General features: G+C 44.7%; 5 protein-coding genes across 5 annotated transcripts; all 5 read left to right on the top strand.

The window, feature by feature from the left end:
* Nucleotides 1–37: 37 nt before the first annotated feature.
* Nucleotides 38–986, top strand: V1516DRAFT_677639 (Sedlin). The gene is made up of 4 exons (XM_066922624.1): nucleotides 38–180; nucleotides 235–323; nucleotides 373–434; nucleotides 480–986. Exons 1-4 carry the CDS (start codon nucleotides 85–87, stop codon nucleotides 656–658), a joined length of 426 nt encoding a protein of 141 aa, XP_066777018.1. The 5' UTR covers nucleotides 38–84; the 3' UTR covers nucleotides 659–986.
* A 223-nt stretch (nucleotides 987–1,209) lies between these two features.
* On the top strand, nucleotides 1,210–2,629 carry V1516DRAFT_707986 (uncharacterized protein). Its single transcript, XM_066924185.1, has 2 exons — nucleotides 1,210–1,497; nucleotides 1,555–2,629. Exons 1-2 carry the CDS (start codon nucleotides 1,428–1,430, stop codon nucleotides 2,532–2,534), a joined length of 1,050 nt encoding a protein of 349 aa, XP_066777017.1. The 5' UTR covers nucleotides 1,210–1,427; the 3' UTR covers nucleotides 2,535–2,629.
* A 227-nt stretch (nucleotides 2,630–2,856) lies between these two features.
* V1516DRAFT_677632 (histone-fold-containing protein) lies at nucleotides 2,857–4,028 on the top strand. The gene is made up of 3 exons (XM_066922623.1): nucleotides 2,857–3,165; nucleotides 3,322–3,354; nucleotides 3,419–4,028. Exons 1-3 carry the CDS (start codon nucleotides 3,158–3,160, stop codon nucleotides 3,687–3,689), a joined length of 312 nt encoding a protein of 103 aa, XP_066777016.1. The 5' UTR covers nucleotides 2,857–3,157; the 3' UTR covers nucleotides 3,690–4,028.
* Nucleotides 4,029–5,227: 1,199 nt separating this feature from the next.
* Nucleotides 5,228–12,140, top strand: V1516DRAFT_665178 (acetyl-CoA carboxylase; the record flags this gene model as incomplete). The annotated part of the gene is made up of 4 exons (XM_066920655.1): nucleotides 5,228–5,350; nucleotides 5,466–8,105; nucleotides 8,157–9,738; nucleotides 9,790–12,140. The coding sequence occupies 4 exons, from the start codon at nucleotides 5,228–5,230 to the stop codon at nucleotides 12,138–12,140; spliced, it is 6,696 nt and encodes a 2,231-aa protein (XP_066777015.1).
* A 478-nt stretch (nucleotides 12,141–12,618) lies between these two features.
* Nucleotides 12,619–16,799, top strand: V1516DRAFT_665177 (uncharacterized protein; the record flags this gene model as incomplete). Its single annotated transcript, XM_066920654.1, has 3 exons — nucleotides 12,619–13,106; nucleotides 13,164–15,757; nucleotides 15,808–16,799. 3 exons carry the CDS (start codon nucleotides 12,619–12,621, stop codon nucleotides 16,797–16,799), a joined length of 4,074 nt encoding a protein of 1,357 aa, XP_066777014.1.
* Nucleotides 16,800–16,822: the final 23 nt, after the last annotated feature.

Below are 16,822 nucleotides of genomic sequence, written 5' to 3'. Positions count from 1 at the left end.
AGCAGCAATTTCTGCTGAAGACTGATACAATCAGAAAGAAAAGAACTGATCGGCAGTTACTTTCTGGAGAAGAAATATACGGCAATGTCGTTTTATTTAGCTATAATTGGGTCTAAAGACAACTCTGTTTACGATCTTGAGTTTGGCACGTACAGACTGGGTGGTGATGGTACTTCAAGAGTAGGTTTATAACATGAATGCCATGTGAGGAGAGCTAACACTACAAATTATCAGTTCGCACCAGACATGAAACAGTTGTGTCCATTTATTGTTCATTCTTCTTTAGATATTGTCGAGGAGGTTCAGTGGACGAACAATGCAATGTGAGTCGCCAGAGTGAATCACTGAATTACATGATGTTTACTTTAATAGGCATTTGAAAGTTATCGATAAATTCTACAATTATTTAATTTCTTCATACATCACTGCTGGAAGTATGCTAACCGCGTATATAATCTGAATATTAGCTAACTCTTTAGATATAAAATTTCTGCTTCTGCATGAATCGCGTGTCGACGACGCGATCCGACAATTTTTCATTGATATCTACGATCTCTATGTGAAGACTTTGATGTCTCCTTTTTATTCAGTTGATCAACCCATAACGAGTAAAGTATTTGATCAACGGGTCCGCATGCTGGCCAAAAAGTACCTGTAGGTCAGACCGATTACGAATTGGTATAATGTAGACATTCAAAAGGCGTTAGGTGCATTTAAGGTTTCGAGTTTTGTTTTGATAAAAATACATCGCGATATTATTAAAATTATTTTATCAAGCTCTGAAAAACGATAGTGACTCAAGGTAGCGAACGTGAATGGCGGTTTGTGTTCTCTAAAAAGGTTGCAGAGAATTACTAAATTGCTCCTTTTATCCACAGACTACCGGTATATGTGATGTTCTCTGGCTTGATTCTTAGTAGAATTCCCGTATATTGTTTGTTTTCAATTTGTTACTGAATATACAATAAATGTAATATTCACCGGAGGGCCTTCGCATATTCATTTAGCTCTCATTTGGCAGCCACGGATTGGGCATTCAAGTTAGCTTTATTTCCAGAGTTCCAATCAAATAAATTCCAAATCTTGATTCCTTTGAATATTGTCAGACTCCAAACTTCAACTATCTGTTCTTAATTTGATAGATAGTTGAGGCTTGATCCAACGGACAATCTTGCACTACAACGAATCACGTGCACAAGCTATCAAGCTGGGATCAAGACTGTTGAACTTATCAGCGATTAAAAAGCTCGGGAGAATGGCTCGAGCGTAATAGGCAAGAGGATATAAAGACTGATTGGAGACACGTTTGCCTACAATTTAGTGACTTTGAGTCAAGTTCAGACTAGTTTCGGCTGAAATCAAACACTCAAGTAAAGTGAGAGATCTGTTTAAGAGGAAAACGTGGTATTCGTTATTAACGCAAGCAGATGGATAAGAAAACAAAGTTGCAGTTCATTCAAGACCTTCCAAAGGTGGAGCTCCACATGCATCTGGAAGGTAAGAAGATATTCACGGACTACGACTAATTGGCTCAAAATCTAATGACCAATCCAGGATCGCTTGAGCCCGAATTAATGATGGAATTGGCAACCAGAAACGAAGTTCCAATTCCATTCAAGAGCGCAGCCGAAATCCGCAAGGCTTGTGAATTTGAAAGTCTGGAAGAGTTCCTGAAGCTCTACTACCTTGGCCATTCCACTTTCAAAACACGTAAAGACTTTTACGACCTGATCTACGCCTATTTCAAGCGTGTTTCGACTGGCAACTTGAAATACGCAGAATTGTTTTTCGAAGCACAGGAACATTATGAACGTGGTGTTCCTTTGGAAGAAATTGTCATGGGCTTGTACGAAGGATGCCAACAGGCGGAGAAGGATTTCGGAATCAAAAGCGGCCTAATCCTCACACTTTTGAGACAATATTCTGCCGAGAAAATGATGACTTTACTCAAGGATGCTGTGAAGTACAAAGAGTACATCATTGGTGTCGGCTTATCGTCTAGCGAAGCAGGATGTCCTCCCAAATTGTATATCGAGGTTTGCGACTTTGCTCGCTCTGTAGGGTGGCACGTAACATCTCATGCGGGAGAGATCGGTCCCGCAGAGTACGTTCGCGACAGTATTGAATTGCTGAAGATCGAACGCTGCGACCACGGCATTGGATGCCGTGATGCTCCTGAGGTCGTTAAGTTGCTCGCAGATAAACAGGTCGGAGTTACCATGTGCCCGATCTCAAACGTTCTGCTTAAGGTCACCGAGTCGATTCCCAAGTCTCCCATCAGACAATATTTGGACGCAAAAGTCAAAGTATGCTTCAATTCTGACGACCCATCATACTTCGGTAGCACGTATATCGACGAGAACTACGAGGCGGTCGAATTGGAGATGGGTCTCTCGGTGGCAGAGTGGGTGAAGGTCGTCCAGGACGCAATCGATATGAGCTGGGCCGCAGACGACATCCGAGCCGATCTCCAGGCGGATCTAGACGCTGTCAAGGAGAAATATAATCTGAAGGAGCTGTATGGAATTGCCTAGACAGACATGCAATGGGGGCGTAAATAGGTGGTTTTTGTATAGAGTCGGAAAATCGAACACTACATATTGTATAATGAATGTTGTATAGTATATTATGATTCGTATGAAATCTTGTAAAGTAGCTCATATTTACTTCGGGCATACAGACTCTTTCCCAGCTAGCACAGTCGCCAGCAATAATCAATCAAGGACTCAATCCCAGTCTCCTTCCTCAAAAATCCACGTGATCTGATCCATCACAAAACACGTGACCAAACATTGTCCGAAACTTCAAGGAAAATTGCGCTCCCGTTCGTCGTGCAAAAGTGAGCTTGTTATTTGAGAAAAAGCGGCGGCGAATTTGGGAATAAACGACTGCGCTTGTGATTGGCTCATTGTGGGCGCGGCCGGCCGCGGGGAGGCCCTGCTGATGCGGAATGATCGAGTTTCAGTATAAAATGGCAGGGATTTCCCACTTTTTCTATTTTGTTTTTCTGTTGCCTGTCGTGCTATTTTCTGTGCTCTGTTTGTGTGAGAATCGCATAAACGCAGCTAAATTTATTTAATTTCCTCGCTTTACGATATTCTGTTTAGCCGATTGTTTTTTTAATTCCTTGTTATTTTATTTATCTGATAATTAAATCATGTCTGGGTATGTATTTTTGTGTTTTTCTGCGCGGCCGGAGCTGGTGTTTGAGTTGGTATTTGCTGCTTTATCGTCACCGTCACCTTCGCTGCTGCTCTCAGCGTCAGCTTCTCCCGCGGTCTTCCTCACTCAGGCAACAAAGCAACTAACGCTCCTTCATAGACGTGGCAAAGGAGGAAAAGGACTGGGCAAGGGGTAAGTTAACATCTTGTTACATAATATATATGTCATCCATCACATGACTGACGTTCACGTGCAGCGGTGCTAAGCGTCACCGTAAGATTCTGCGGGACAACATTCAGGGCATCACGAAGCCCGCTATTCGTCGTTTGGCTCGTCGTGGAGGTGTCAAGCGTATTTCTGCGCTCATCTATGAAGAGACCCGTGGCGTTCTGAAGTCCTTCCTTGAGTCGGTCATTCGCGATGCGGTTACCTACACTGAGCATGCGAAGCGTAAGACTGTGACTTCGCTTGATGTTGTCTATGCACTCAAGCGCCAGGGACGCACTCTTTACGGTTTTGGTGGTTAGTTTTCTCGAACTGTGTTTGATGATGTGGTTTGTTGTTTACTATGGCTGGCGTTGGTTTGTGGTTATTGCTCGTGTCGGCTGTGCTGTCGATGGAGTTCTCTATAATGTACGATGGTGAGGGTAGTAAGGGTAGAGAGGGTAGTGGAGGTAATTATGGACCTTATACCTTATTTTTTTTTGTTTTCTTCAGATATCTACAGCTGCAATGCAATACATTCTTATATAGTTAGTTTACTTTCTCCTTGCTGCTGCCGGATTTGGCTCCGTTCCGGCTCCCGGATGCTCGCTTGTCTGTGTTTGCGCTGGCGTTGCGCTCGTCTGCCGCATCCCAACTACGTACTCGGTATCAAGCTTTGCTCTAGTACTGTGCCGTACTCTACCATGGTTTACCTTACTGTACAGTAAAGTGCCATACGAAGTGCGGCGACCACAAGGTGCCGTTCAACCAACCTCCAGCAACTGCTACACTACTGAGCCGGAGATCGTAGTTGCCAAAAACCACAGCCAGCCTGGGTGGAGAAAAAAGTGGAGGGGAATTCAGACAGGGTCTTGCTGGGGACGCGCAAAGCGTCCCTTTCCTGCTCGCCTTTTTTAATTCTGTAATTGTTGAGTGTCTTTTATTGCGCAGCCGATCCCTGTCGAAAGGCAAACAATAGTAGTAATTTCGTCATCTCTTATCGTCGTCATGGACATGACAACCTGTCTTGCATCTGTCTCCGCGCGCCGTCATTCACCGTAGTAGTTGAAGATCGACCGTCCTTACTTCCCGCTGGGGCATCTTTGTTGAGCCCATGCCCCCGCCGCCGTTGTCTTTATGCCCCATTCTTCCTGGTCGCTGTGGCACGAATCGCTGTGCGGCTCCGGATTCGTGCGCAACTCCCCAATACAAGCCCCGGTAGGACAGGCGCAAAGTGCAGGCGTTCCCCAAAGTAAAGTTTGATCAGAAAGAGGAAAAAAAAAAAGTGATCGCGTAGCTCTTGTTTGTTAGGCGGCGGGAGAACAGGGAGCTTTCTACTACGTCGCGTACTCGCACTGCTACTGTCGGCACTGGTCTTGCTACATTTTTGGCTCACTCGTTCTCCACCCCATTATTTGTTCTTTCCTTCTTGTCTGTTCTTTTTTGTTTTCCTCTTTCCTCTTCATTCATATTTTTGCTGAGTTCTGCTTGGTTTCCCTCTGATCAGTGCTTTCTGGCATTTAGAGTCTCCTGCTGCTCAGTCAATTAGCTACTCTCTGGTCGATCTGCCGGACTATACTGCAACTGCGAGGTACCTCTTTCTGCGCTAGATAGTACAGCACAGAATCTCTGCTCCGCTGTTGCTTCGGTCCTGTTTGCGCTGGTGCATTTCTTCTATAAAAGACCGCCCTTCGCTCACCTTCCGGCACTCTCGGTCCGCCTGTCTGCCAACCACCCGTACTCGTTCACGCGTGCCTCCTTTGTGAACCAGCGCCAGCAGTTTGGGTCCGTCTGCCACTCCCGGCTTCTCCAGCAGCATCTCATCTGCCTGCCTCGCAATTCCTCTATATCTCTCTCCGCCATGGCTCCCTCCTATGCAGGACTCCCCGCCCACTTTATCGGTCTCAATACAGTAGATGTCGCACCCAGCGGCGCCGTCAAAGACTTCGTGCAGGCTCACGGCGGCCACACGGTTATTACTTCTGTATGTGCTTTCACCCTTGTCGAGATTGTCTTTGCGCGCGAATTTCTAGGATCTCTAGACATTCGATCGCTCGATCTTGCTTCTTACTTACCCGTCTCTCGCTAATATATGCTAGATTCTCATCGCCAACAATGGTATCGCTGCTGTCAAGGAGATCCGCTCAGTCAGAAAGTGGGCGTACGAGACTTTTGGTGACGAGCGTGCAATCTCCTTCACGGTCATGGCCACGCCGGAAGATCTCAAAGCAAATGCCGATTACATTCGTATGGCAGATCAGTATGTCGAAGTTCCAGGCGGCACAAACAACAACAACTACGCCAACGTCGAGCTCATTGTCGACATCGCAGAACGTATGAACGTTCACGCTGTCTGGGCTGGCTGGGGTCACGCATCTGAAAATCCCCTGCTACCCGAGTCTCTCGCAGCTTCTCCAAAGAAAATCGTATTTATTGGTCCTCCAGGATCAGCAATGCGTTCATTGGGTGACAAAATCTCCTCCACCATTGTCGCTCAGCATGCATCAGTGCCATGTATTCCATGGTCTGGCACAGGCGTGGACCAAGTTATTGTTGATCCAAAGACAAATCTGGTCACCGTTTCTGATGATGTCTATGCTTTGGGTTGTACCGCTACTGCCGATGCAGCCCTCGAAAAGGCTCGCAAGATTGGATTTCCGGTCATGATCAAAGCCTCAGAAGGAGGAGGTGGTAAAGGTATTCGAAAAGTCGATGGCGAAGCGAATTTTAGATCTCTTTTTGCTCAAGTAGCTGGAGAGGTCCCTGGATCTCCCATCTTCGTCATGAAGCTTGCTGGAAATGCTCGCCATCTCGAAGTTCAGTTACTTGCGGATGAATACGGTAACAACATTTCCTTGTTTGGTCGTGATTGCTCGGTTCAGCGTCGACATCAGAAAATTATCGAGGAAGCTCCCGTCACAGTTGCTAATCCCATAACCTTTAATGCCATGGAACAAGCCGCTGTACGTCTTGGAAAACTTGTTGGCTACGTTTCCGCTGGAACCGTCGAATATCTTTACTCTCATGACGATGATAAGTTCTACTTTCTTGAACTTAACCCACGTCTTCAGGTCGAGCATCCCACTACAGAGATGGTTACCGGTGTCAATTTGCCTGCCGCTCAACTTCAGATTGCTATGGGTATCTCCCTCCACCGCATTCGGGATATTCGTCTCTTCTATGGAGTTGATCCGCATACTGCAACTGAGATTGATTTTGATTTCTCAAAGGAAGGCTCTCTACAAACTCAGCGGCGGCCTGTTCCGAAAGGTCATACCACAGCCTGTCGTATTACCTCTGAAGACCCTGGAGAAGGGTTTAAGCCGTCCAGCGGTGTAATGCATGAGCTGAATTTCCGTTCAAGCTCCAATGTGTGGGGTTATTTCTCCGTTGGAAATCAAGGAGGTATTCACTCCTTTTCAGATTCTCAATTTGGTCACATTTTTGCATTCGGCGAAAATCGAAGTGCTAGTCGGAAACATATGGTGGTAGCTCTCAAAGAACTTTCCATTCGTGGTGACTTCCGTACAACTGTTGAATATCTCATCAAACTCCTGGAGACACCTGATTTTGAATCGAATAAGATCACTACTGGTTGGCTTGATGAACTGATTTCGCATAAGTTGACCGCCGAACGTCCCGATCCGATTATTGCCGTTATTTGCGGTGCTATCACAAAGGCTCATCTCGCCTCCGAAGCTTGTATCCAGGAATATCAATACTCTCTTGAAAAGGGTCAGGTTATGTCGAAAGAGATTTTGAAAACTCTTTATCCAGTCGACTTCATTTATGAGGGTCAGCGGTATAAATTTACAGTCACGCGTTCAGCTATTGAAACGTACCAGCTTTTCATCAATGGCTCCAAATGTCAGGTTGGGGTCAAGTCTCTCAGTGACGGTGGACTTTTAATTCTCATTGGCGGTAAGAGTCATAGCGTCTACTGGAAAGAGGAGGTTGGGACTACCCGACTTAGTGTGGACTCAAAGACCTGCTTGCTTGAACAGGAGAACGATCCTACTCAACTTCGTACCCCTTCTCCTGGCAAGCTTGTCAAGTATCTTGTCGAGAATGGCGAACATATCCAACATGGCCAAGCTTTTGCTGAAGTTGAGGTTATGAAGATGTATATGCCTCTTCTAGCCCAGGAAGATGGTATTGTACAGCTAATTAAGCAACCTGGAGCAAGCTTAGAAGCTGGTGACATCCTTGGAATTTTGGCTCTGGATGATCCTCTGCGGGTTAAACATGCCAAACCGTTTGAGGGCCAACTTCCTGATTTTGGTCTTCCCTTGATTACCGGTAACAAACCAGTTCAGCGATTCCAGCTTCTTCTTGGTACCTTACAAAATATTTTAAAGGGTTTTGATAATCAAGTTGCGATGTCAGCAACTTTAAATGAGCTCATGACTGTCCTAAGAAGCAGTGAATTGCCTTACAGTGAATGGTCCGCTCAATCTTCAGCCCTGCATAGTCGTCTTCCACATACTCTTGATCAGAATCTGTCAGGCATTGTTGATAGAGCAAAGTCGCGAGGATCTGAGTTTCCTGCGAAGCTTCTTCTGCGCTCTATTGACAAGTTCTCAAAGGAGATTGTCGGTCAGGATCTACAGATTTTCCAGCAGACAGTAGAGCCATTGATGTCGATTACTAAGCGATACGAAGATGGCTTAAAAGTTCATGAGTTCAAGATTTTAGGAGATTTACTCGAAGATTATTTGAACGTTGAAACGCTCTTCTCCGTAAGTTGAATTGTTCTGCTGATTCGTGAATTTGGTTTTTAACAGATATAGGGTTCAAATATTCGTGAAGAAGATGTAATTCTCAGACTTCGGGATGAAAACAAGGAAGACGTCGCCAAGGTTGTCATGACTGTTTTCTCGCATGGCCGTGTTGGTGCGAAAAATAATCTTATTCTTGCTATTCTTGCTCTTCTGAGATCTGATAAAACGGATTTATCGGATGTCGCGAAATATATGCGCCCGATTTTACAACGATTCACAGAGCTTGACTCTCGAGCCACAGCTCCTGTGGCGTTGAAGGCCCGTGAACTTCTTATTCAATGTGCTTTGCCATCCCTCCAAGAGCGTACTTCGCAGCTTGAACATATTCTTCGGGAATCTGTTATCGAGTCGCGATATGGACAAACCGGGTTTGAACACAGACTGCCCAGTTTAGATGTTTTGAAGGAGGTCATTGATTCGCAGTATATTGTTTTCGATGTCTTACCAAAGTTTTTTGCTCATCCTGACCCATACATTACTCTGGCAGCTCTTGAAGTTTATACTCGTCGAGCTTATCGAGCTTATAATATTGTTGATTTACAGTATCAGAATGCTGGCGAGTCTTCTCCTGCTGTTACATTTAAGTTCTTGCTGTCTCATATTGCAAATCCGGCGTACAACATTGTCGGGCAGAGTGAGATGGTATCAGAGAATGGAGAACAGGTTCGTCGTGCAGCATCAGTGTCTGATTTGACTTTCCTTGTTGGCAAATCTGACGGCGAGCCTTTACGGTCCGGCGTAATCATTCCGGCCGATGATATTGATGATATCGATGACGCCTTACCTCGTGCACTTGAATATCTTCCCCGTCGACCAGGTGCTCCTACCAGTGGAGGCCTTTCCTTTGGTGTTCAATCCATCTTGGATTCTGCACGTCGGCCACAACAGCCTTCGCAGCCTCCTGCTCTGATTAACGTGTGTAATATTGTCATCAAATCCACTGCCAATGTCGACGAAGAAGAACTATATGCTCGTATCAAAGACATTGTTGACGACAACAAGGAAGAATTTTTGGCTCGTTCTTTGCGTCGTGTCACTTTCGTTTGCGGTCATGAAGACGGCTCCTACCCAGGCTACTTCACATTTCGTGCCCCTGATTATGTTGAAGATCAGAGTATTCGCCATATTGAACCTGCTCTTGCCTATCAACTTGAATTGGGAAGATTGTCGAATTTCAACTTTAAGCCTATTTTCACTGATAATCGTAATATCCATGTTTATCAAGCTATTGGAAAAGATGTTCCTAGTGACAAGCGATTTTTTGTGCGCGGCATCGTTCGTCCCGGTCGTCTGCGTGATGAGATCCCTACTTCTGAATATCTCATTTCGGAGACCGATAGATTGATGTCTGATATTTTGGATGCGCTTGAGGTTATAGGACCTCAGAACTCTGATATGAATCATATTTTCATCAATTTTTCGCCAGTCTTTCATCTCGTTCCGGAAGAGGTTGAGGCGGCCTTTGGACAATTCCTAGAACGATTCGGACGAAGATTATGGAGATTACGTGTAACTGGAGCTGAGATTAGAATTATGTGTACAGATCCAGAGACTAATGTCCCTTATCCTCTTCGAGCGATTATCACTAACGGTAAGTTTATATTCTATTTTTTTTCGCTCCGATGCTAATGAAAATGTTTAGTTTCTGGTTATGTCGTTCAGAGTGAGCTCTATGTCGAAGTTAGAAATGACAAGGGCCAATGGGTTTTCAAGTCACTTGGAAAGCCCGGAAACATGCATCTTCGGCCGATTACCACCCCATATCCTACAAAGGAATGGCTCCAGCCTAAGCGATACAAAGCTCATCTTATGGGTACCACATATGTTTATGACTTCCCCGATTTGTTTACCCAAGCCATACGTGCTAGCTGGAGATCTACGAAGGCTAAAGTACCTGAGAAAATTTTATCGTACAAGGAGCTCATTATGGATGATTCAGGTGAACTTTCAGAAGTATCTCGTGAACCAGGCGCAAATACTTGTGGTATGGTTGGTTGGATTTTCACAGCTATTACTCCTGAATATCCTCGTGGTCGTCAATTTGTTGTCGTTGCCAATGATATCACGTACAAGATTGGCTCGTTTGGTCCTAATGAAGATAACTACTTCAATGCTGTTACAAATTTTGCGCGTAAGCTTGGCATTCCCCGAATTTACCTTTCGGCAAACTCTGGCGCTCGGATTGGTGTGGCTGATGAATTTGTTTCTTTATTCTCTATTGCTTGGAATGATCCCGAACACCAAGAAAAGGGTTTCAAATATCTTTATCTCAGTCCGGCGATCTATAACGGACTTTCCGAAGCTGCAAAGAAAACTATTGCTGTTGAGCGTATTGTTGAAGATGGAGCCGAGCAGTTCAAGATTGTTGCCATTATTGGTGCTGAAGATGGTCTTGGTGTAGAGTGTCTTCGCGGGTCGGGCTTGATTGCCGGAGCTACTTCCAAGGCTTATAAGGATATTTTCACGATCACTCTCGTTACTTGCCGGTCTGTTGGTATTGGTGCTTATTTAGTCAGATTGGGTCAGCGCGCTATTCAGATTGAGGGCCAGCCGATCATTCTTACGGGCGCTCCTGCTATTAATAAGCTTTTGGGGCGCGAAGTGTACACATCTAACCTCCAGTTGGGTGGAACACAGATTATGTATCGCAATGGTGTTTCACATTTGACCGCCAACGATGATCTTGCTGGTGTAGTCAAAATTGTTGAATGGATGTCTTACGTCCCTAGCAAGCGGGATGCTCCTCTTCCTATTCATCCTACAACTGATTCATGGGACCGTGATGTTGTTTATGAGCCGCCTAAGCAGATGACTTACGATGTCAGGTGGTTAATCGCAGGTAAAACTGATGATGAAGGATTTGAGCCAGGCTTGTTCGATATAGGCGCGTTTCAAGAAACGCTGAGTGGATGGGCTAGGACTGTTGTTGTTGGCCGATCTCGTATTGGGGGTATTCCAGTTGGTGTCATCGCTGTCGAAACTCGATCAGTGGAAAATGTTACTCCTGCTGATCCTGCTAATCCTGATTCTACTGAGCAATTATCTATGGAAGCTGGCCAAGTCTGGTATCCTAATTCAGCGTTTAAGACTGCACAGGCTATCAATGATTTTAATTACGGTGAGCAACTGCCACTTGTGATTCTGGCTAACTGGCGTGGCTTTTCGGGTGGTCAACGTGACATGTACAACGAAGTGCTAAAATATGGCGCCTTTATTGTTGATGCTCTTGTTGCATACAGACAACCAATCTTTGTTTATATTCCGCCTAATGCTGAACTTCGTGGTGGTTCCTGGGTTGTAATTGATCCTACCATCAACGCTGATCAGATGGAAATGTATGCCGATGAAGAGGCTAGAGCTGGTGTTCTCGAACCTGAGGGTATGGTTGGTATCAAGTATCGGCGAGAGAAACTTCTCGACACTATGGCACGTATTGATCCTGTCTATGGCGATTTGAAGCGTCAATTGGCGATAAAGGATCTGGACCCTGCAACTATGTCTCAGCTGAAGGCTAAACTCGTTGAGCGGGAAGCTGCACTTTTACCTGTTTACCGTCAAGTGAGTATCCAATTTGCTGATCTTCATGACCGAGCTGCTCGTATGAAAGCCAAGGGCACCATTCGGCAAGTTCTTCATTGGCGCAATGCCCGACGATACTTTTACTGGCGTATCAGTCGTCGTTTAGGTGAAAACTACATACTTCGAGATCTAGAGACCGCTAATCCCAAGTCATCTCGTCTTGAACGGAACTCGCGTATAAAGGCATGGTATGCGGAAGCCGGACTTGACGAGACTTCAGATCGGGATGTTGCGGAGTGGATCAAATCCAACGATTCGACTATTAAGGCTAAGATTAGTTCGGTTCGCAAGGATGCTAAAGTTGCTGATTTATTGGCGACTGTCCGCACTGATAAATCGGTTCTTGTGGAGTCTCTTAAGGCCTTGTCTGTGTCTGATAGAGAGGCCATTTTGAAACTTGTAGATAAAGAGTGAACACTCTAGTTTCTGATTAATTCATTTGTGTTGTCATATTTTTGAGATGTAATTTATTTTTTAATTTGCTATAAGTTTGATACTTGAATAAATATATAACTCTATAAGTTAAGAGTTTTTTGAATTAGTTTAGGCAATAGAGCGCTATTTTATCGATAGCTTTGAAGGACTTTTATTCTTAGCGAACGCCAAATCACGTGCAATTTGTTTACTTATTTGTTTACATTCAGACTGAATTTGGGTTTTCTCAAAGGTGATGAGGTTGCAATTCTCTTGATTCAAATTGGCTTGCTGATAAGTATATACAAATTTAGACTATTCTCGTTTACATGATCTACAGCTGTCCGTGAAAATAATTTGGATTGAAAAGTTTTGAGAGTTAGCGCTGAAGCATACTGTTCAGCGACCTGAGTATAATTCGACGCGTGGACAGAACAAAGACAGTCAAAATTTCTATACCAACTATTGAACATCGGTCATGGAAAGCTCTTTGATATCTCCAGTAATGGAGGAAGATGAACCGAGTACATCTGTTGCGTCACTCGATGTGGATATTTTAGGTCGTCGCGAAGATGGGCCAGCCCGAATCAAGAGCGGGCAGGAGGACCAACAAGTGGAGGAAGAAGAAGAGGAAGATTTGCTTTCAAGATATGAAAGATCAGTACCTGAATGGCAGGATCCGGAGCTGTCGGAAGAATGGGTCGCGAAACCTGCCAGACCTGTTCGACAAAGTGGAGCTGTTGCTCAGAGCAATGGATCGCCAGATCACAGCAGCGAATGGGAAGTTTCTTCCGAGGACGATCAAGAGGCAGACGGAACAACTAGAATCTTACCGGATACAAATAATGGAGTGGCCGGAAAAATCGCTCAGTCACACTATAAGTGGATGGCCTCCGAGCCAAAGGATTTATTCAGTCCACTTGATTCGGATAGCACATCCCAGCAAATCCATGGCGGTAAAGATGGGTAAGTCAAGCCATTTCGCTAACTCTGAGGCTGCATATTAACGAGATGCATTTTCAGAAATTCGTCAAGTATGAGGATCCGCCGAGCGAAGGACATTCAGCAAAGGACAAAACTCAGTCTTCATCGACTCAAGACACAATTGAGCAAGGTCAGCCCAATCCCTAGTAGCTCTTCTCGCCGACTTGTCTCTGCAAGTATTACTCATGGTACAGAGCGCGGAATCAGTCGGCAGTCGAATTTAGTTAAATCTAGTGTTTCTTACGGAGAAAAAGACACAGAGGATGAAGTCGCTCTACCTGGAGGCAGTGATGCCGATGATGAAAGTGAAGAAGATGAGATAGATGATCGAGCAACTAGGCCGAAAGACATTCGAGCAGACCTTGATATAGAGCCTTCTAAGCTTTACAGCAGTCCGCATCCACCACAACGCAAAGATTTTGAGTTCAGAATTTTTGAAGACGAATATTCCAAAAACAGCCATAATATGGATTCTTCTGGACCTGAAATGGAAATTGTGAATAACAGTCCTAGTCCCCAACGAAAATTGAAACTGTTTCAAAAACACGACACATATACCAATTCGAAATTGGATGGACTGATTAACGAGAGTGCTGGGCAGGATTTAAAGCTACGGACAGACAGCCAGCAAGAGCCTGATCCAAAGTTGGAAGAGGATGACTTGTTCGATTCATCGACTCAACCATCGTCAAAAACTTCTCCAGTGAAAGAGAGAACTCCTAAACGATTGAGGATTGGTACTTCCCCAGATATTCCACAAGAACAAGAGGCGGTGGGGGAAAAAGACGAAAAAATGAAGGCAGTTGCACCTACCGAAAAAACATCGAAAGACTTTTTGTTTGACGCTGATAAAATGATGGATTATGTAAAACTTCTGCGGCCCAATATTGCTGAATCTATTACTACAGACGATGCTGACTATTCGCAGCGCCAAAGTGAATTTACTGCCTCGACATTTTCCCAGCGCCGGCCCGAAAAGCATGAACATCGTCTTAGCATAGCTTATTCGCAATCTGCCCAGGACGACGAGGAAGACGAAGACGAAGACGAAGAAGAAGGAGAAGAAGAAGAAGAAGAAGAAGAAGAAGAAGAAGAAGAAGAGGAAGAAGAAACCCGAGAATACAGAGCTGGGGAGCAATCTGGGCCACAACACTCCCAAGGTTTTCCGAAGAATCAGAATTCAGCTGTTTTTTTTGATTCTATTCGAAATAGGTATGAGACAAGTAGTGCAGAGTTGAAACCAACGAGAACAAAATCGAATAGTACTCGATCCAAACGATCGCTCGCTGAGATCGGCTTGAGTCCGATACTTAGCGAGAGAGCAGGAGCTTCTGCCCGTCGGCCCACTCAGCAGTACTATAATTCAGGCGCAAATGATATGCCACTTAATGTCAGAGATATCAATGAGCAATCTCGAAGGTCAGAATCTCAGAGACCAAAACAGCAAAAACCGAAACCGCAAGAAGGCAACAATGATATAAATCCAGGGCTGCGCTCTTCTGCTATGTCAGAGAATCGAGGAATGATCCGACCAGAAGACTATGTGGAGCCGACAGACGGTACAATGATTTTTGATGTCGATCAGCACCGTTGGGTCCGAAGAAGGCATAGACAATCTTCCGGAGGCTTTGATGATAGCGGATTCCCCGTTTCTGATGATGATTGGGAAGGATCTGACATTGATCGTGAAGATGAAGAGGAGATTCCGAGCGAGCATCAGAAGCAATCAGCTGTACCGTGGGGAACAGTGGAGCAGTACAAAAATTCCTTGCGCAAAAGTTTGACTTCATTAGAAGAAAAATTTCAGCAAACTGATAGTTCTGCTGCGCTGGCAAACCAACGTCAAGAGGATCCATCGATTGGACATAGCGAGAGTCGTCAAAAGTCTGGACTGGAGCGAAATACAAGAGTAGCAGCTCCTCGACGGCGTGCAGAAGTTGGAACTGTTGTATCGTTTGCACCGTCGCCCTCGGAAAAGTCATTCGCCTTGAACCAGGAACAGCATGCTGATTACTCTCTCGATATGTCTTATATCGGGGCACGGCATGAAGCTACAGAAGTATCGCAGTTAGAATCATCGTTCAGTATCGCAGTTCAATATCTTGTGAAAGTTCTTTCTGATAAGCATTTATCAGTTTTATTCTGGGAAGAACTCACTTCTGTGGAATTGCGAGGACAGGATTTGGAGACTTTAGTTAGACTCGATGAGTTCTGTCCAAATATCACGGAGCTAGATGTTGCACAAAATAATCTAGGACACCTCACTGGAGTTCCACTGACGACTCGGGTGCTAAAAGTATCTCACAATAATCTTTCTCGACTGACTGCTTTTGGACTATTACAGAACTTGCAGTATTTAGATGTTTCACATAATCAATTAGAAAACCTCGATGGGATGTCGAAGCTGGTTCATCTCCGAGAATTGAATGCAGATGACAATGAATTAGTTGATATCACAGGGATATCACAATTGGATGGATTGTTGAAACTGAGCTTAAAGCGGAACCGACTGGAAACCGTACGTTTGGAGAAGAGCCGGCTGATCAGACTGGAAGAACTTGATCTATCGTCGAACCGATTGAAAGATGTTACGGGCATCGAAACATTACAAAGTTTAATGGTTCTGCAATTGAGTAGGTGCTGTTTCATTATTTCTCTGTGATGAGAGACTAATAAAGTATAGATAATAATAAGTTACATCGATTTCAGATGAACACTGGTCGGCTACCGAGGTTGCGAGTTTTAAAGATATGCAGAAACGAGCTTAGGGAGCTAAATACAACATCATTTCCAAAACTTCGAGTTCTTTATGCGGATGAGAATAGACTTGGATTAATCAATGGTCTCGAGAAGCTAAAGTTTCTTGAGAATCTTAGTGTTCGAGATCAGAAAAAGGAAGCTCGAGAGAGCAGCCAAGTTGAGCACCAAGAGGCAAATTTATCGGTTGGCTCGATTTCAGACGTACGAAGATTATATATAAGCGGGAATCTACCGCGTGAGCTACGCTTTTCGAAGACTCTTCCATTTCTGAATCTTCAAACTTTAGAGATGGCGTCGATTCAGCTCGAAACACTACCAAAGGGTTTTGCAACAGCAGTCAGTAACTTACGAGAATTAAACATTTGCTTTAACCAGATCAGCAATATTGACAGACTCTGCGGCATTCGCAAGCTACGGAGATTATATCTTGCCGGAAACCAACTCTCAAAACTTGAGGATGTTGCTGGTGTGATTTCTACATTGCCCAGTTTACAAGTGATGGATCTTCGAATGAATCCATTGACAGCGCAGTTCTATCCAGCAGTAGTTGGATCCGACTCTGATGGACCAGGGGGCACGGCTAATGCGATCGAGTCTCGAGTTCCACGAGCCTTGAAGGCCGAGTCTAAGTCAGCAACTTTTAGTCGGCATCTGCATCGCCAATATAGTGCAGAGATGGGTACCCCGCGTGCACAAGAATTATGGACAAAGCGTAACCAACTGTTTGAATCACGGTTATCGAGAGCTTGTCTTGTTCGTGTCCAGGCCTATCAAGGATTAATGTTTTCATGTGCTGAACGGCTGGAATGGTTGGATGGAGCCAAGTTTGACGCTCGTGCTGTTACAGAAGTAACAAGGGTTTTAGACAATCTTGCGGTGAAACTTGACCAAAAGAAGAATCTGGAGTATCGATGAAGAGAGATGAACAATTGATCGGC

This window comes from Lipomyces oligophaga (assembly GCF_038497815.1).
Source record: "Lipomyces oligophaga strain CBS 7107 unplaced genomic scaffold V1516scaffold_5, whole genome shotgun sequence".
NCBI classification, from domain to species: Eukaryota; Fungi; Ascomycota; class Lipomycetes; order Lipomycetales; family Lipomycetaceae; genus Lipomyces; species [Lipomyces] oligophaga.
Note: the sequence above shows the minus strand (reverse complement) of the source record. Positions and strands in the feature narration are given on the sequence as shown.